The 3,467-nt window shown below is 33.4% G+C and overlaps 1 protein-coding gene across 1 annotated transcript in view; it reads left to right on the top strand.

Annotated features, from left to right (window-relative positions):
• LOC106465121 (atrial natriuretic peptide receptor 1-like) overlaps positions 1-3,467 on the top strand; it is a 145,663-nt gene that overhangs the window by 64,439 nt on the left and 77,757 nt on the right. The window contains exon 5 of the mRNA XM_022392956.1: positions 776-882. Within this exon, the coding sequence (XP_022248664.1) occupies positions 776-882 (107 nt within the window). The remainder of the gene's footprint in view (positions 1-775; positions 883-3,467) is intronic.

Here is a 3,467-nt window from a genome sequence, read left to right as displayed (position 1 = left end):
GTATATATATATATATATATATATATATATACACATACATATATATATATATATAATATTTAGCCAATCCTCCATCAAAATATCCCAAACACCTTTTTTACATAACGCTACATTGTACCGGAAACGGGACGCTTACAACAGTACATGGAAAAATATAGTAAACATTTCCTGGATAACCGGATCACCTTCATGGCGTCACTCAACTCTCTTTATATATCACTCATTCGATTACACCACCATTCCCAGTTTGTCTATGAAGAAGAAATGTCCACCTTTCGAAAACGCTCGGGTTATAGGGTTTTTGTAATCTTGTTTCAAGACTTCTTGAACATACGTGTTTTTCTGACGTCATAAATAATAAAAGATTAGTTATGGAGAGAGAGCCCTTAGACTCATTCCATTTCAATACCCAATGAGTCAGAGAAGAGCTCTTCGACCATACCAATATAGAGTTTTTATAATCTTTTGTTATCATGTTCGAGGTTGTATAGTATTCTACTACAAGATGAGTACCCCCACTGGAGGCAGATATCTTTAGTAATCGACGGAATCTGACATTATGCAGATAAAAGAACGGAGATGATGTTAATCAAGGTTAAAGGTTAGACCGGTTTGTTCAGAATAAATTGTATTATTTTCTGCAATGTGAGAGCTATAAAACATTTTAAAACGAGTGTGGTTTGATGGAAATATTACAGCTATCTTTCTTGATTTCCCAATTAAAAATATTTCAAATATGAATGTGTAAAATAATCATTATTTATATTCTATTATTAGATGCGTAACTCATCGCATGAAAATCTAGTACGTTTCATTGGCATGTGTCCAGAAGAGCCTCATATAGTATTATTCACAGAGTTTTGTCCGCGTGGAAACCTTCGAGTAAGTCCACGTGATTTAAACGTTTATATATATATCACTGTACGTTACCATACATACACACTAACATAACATTATTATTAATTTATCTTTTCCATGTATCTAAAAATGTTTGTCGTTTTGTTTGCACTGAGGTATACGTTTATATTTTTTTAGTATGTTTGGACTGTGGTCATTGTATGACATATTGATGTATCTTAGAAATGTGATGTCACAAAGTAACCAATAACATTTTAATAAAGTAGAAATATATTATAAATTAATGTAACTTTAGAAAGAGCTTAATTATGATAACATAGATAATTTTTATTTATTGACAGATAAATGCAAAGCAGAAGTTATTTTTATTGACTCGCAACTTTTCACCAAGTTACGTGTGGTTACAGCTAATATATAAGATCTAAACAGAATTAATAAAGGTCAAAATTTAAAAGCAGTAAGACAGAACACAAATAAATTCAGGAAATTATATTGATTGAGGTACATGTGATCAATTTCTCTCTCTGGTATACTACAAAGGTCTAGTACATTATATTAAAACGATTTTGGTGTCTCACCATGTTGTTACAATCTACGTCACCACACCCAATCATATGTTATCTGACGGACGTGCATTTTGGCAATAGCCCTTTAGCGTAATTTCCATTACAGAAAGCTCTACCATAAGGCTGTCATGTCTAAAACAAATCTCTTCTTTCTACTTGCTTTTCATAAGCCATCTAGTGTACGAAGATGACGGTGCCCATTCCAACAGTATGGTTCTACAGAAATTCATATGTGCTGTATCCATTGACCTGCGTATCTTTATAAATTTGTGTTTATGGATTCTCACCCGTTACAACATATTGCATTTTGCAGGTCTTTCATGTTGCAGTTGGTTCATATTCCTTTGTTTTAAATGTTATTAAGTATAAGGGTTATCCATATCTTGGAAATTATAGATCTTTGATATGAATACATCTTTACGATCATCTTAGTGCGTTAGGAAGGACTGTTACATACCCTTCCTAAAAGTGAGCAATTTTTGGCGACATCTCACTGCCTATCAAATTTCAAACAATGTCATAATGTAGTTCTGGTACATGCCATTCCAACACGACTTTATATTGGTTGTGGATGTCACGACATGCTGATTTGCATATTCAAAAAGGCTTTAATATAACGTGCTCAGCTCAACCCTATGTACCTTCAATGCACCTCTTGGAGCTTGTATTTTTATTTATAAAAATAAATTTTTGTTTCCTGAGTAAAACAGTCTAGCTGGGCATTGAGAATTAAAGTTAGGGACGTATTAGTTCTAAATAGAGTACATCTCATTTAAATTTGTCTATAACACTAATTTTGAAGTTAATTTTAAGATTATTCTGGTTAATAAATATGCCTAAAGTAACATTTCACACATTGTAATTTACATACATAACAAGTGAAAACTAAAGAATTTAGAGAAACCTGTGTGACCATTAATATTTAGTAGAGCATCATCACATAAATCGTCAGACACATGTTTAATTGTACCAGATACATATGTGGTACTTTCCAGTTTATCGATTTACCTTTAAGTCATTATCAACTAATTGTACCAGATACATATGTGGTACTCTCAAGTATATTGATTTACTTTTGAAGCAATATCCACAAATAATTAGACCAGACCATGAAGTATTATGGAGTATATCCAAATTCTGACTTTGACTGAATTTGGAGAAAGAAAGAGACTGGAAATAATGTAAACAAAGTGAAAATAACTATTTATTCACCAAAATATTAAAAGCGTGAGAGCCCTGGACAAAGGACTGCACTTTAAGTTAATACCTGAAAATGTCTAACCATAGACTTATCTAGATTTTTATATACACCTACTGAGATTTATATGTTCCAGACTAAGAGAGCAAAACATTATATACGTTATTCTATATCATTCCTCGCAGTTTTTACTCTATCCACATGACTGATGACCATTCCAGTAGAGAATAAGGGAAGTAACGCTCAAGGTATCACTTGCATTGCCAGTGGTACAGATCACTTTATACCTTTATATATAGTGTATCTTATTTTAAAGCAATCTTTTCCACGAGAAATTGCATGTTAGGCCATAAATTGAACAATTGTTAACGAGAACAAAAGAAACTTAACAATTTTGTTTCACCAATTCTTAAACTATATATATGGCTATAAAGGAGTATATGTAAAATATGCCTAGAGAAGGCAGCAAATGACTTATGTCCTGGGAAAGCCGATTTGTTTGGAAGTATCAGCGTTTCAGCAAGTTCAGCTGTGCGGAGAACAGAAGAACTTGGAGAGAACATAGTGTTACAGATACGCGAAAAAGCTTGTGGTATTCTCTGGCGCTGGATGAGTCTACTATCTCTCGAGTACGTCACAACTTCTCGTGTTCGTTCATGGTGTTAATTTGGACTTTCAGATCACAGAAGAGTTGGCATCCGTTTGCAGCATGCACGAAACAACAACTGGAGAAGACATTTTCATTGAAGTGCAGAAAACGTTGCAAGGCTATAACCTTCAGTGGAATCAGCTTCGATGTGTTACAGTTGATGGAGGAAAAACATGGTTGGAGTGAGGAAGGGTCT

The sequence above is a fragment of the Limulus polyphemus genome, unplaced genomic scaffold (assembly GCF_000517525.1).
Source record: "Limulus polyphemus unplaced genomic scaffold, Limulus_polyphemus-2.1.2 Scaffold1843, whole genome shotgun sequence".
Classification (NCBI taxonomy): Eukaryota; Metazoa; Arthropoda; class Merostomata; order Xiphosura; family Limulidae; genus Limulus; species Limulus polyphemus.
The sequence above is the reverse complement of the archived record's forward strand: the minus strand, read 5'-3'. Positions and strand labels throughout refer to the sequence as shown.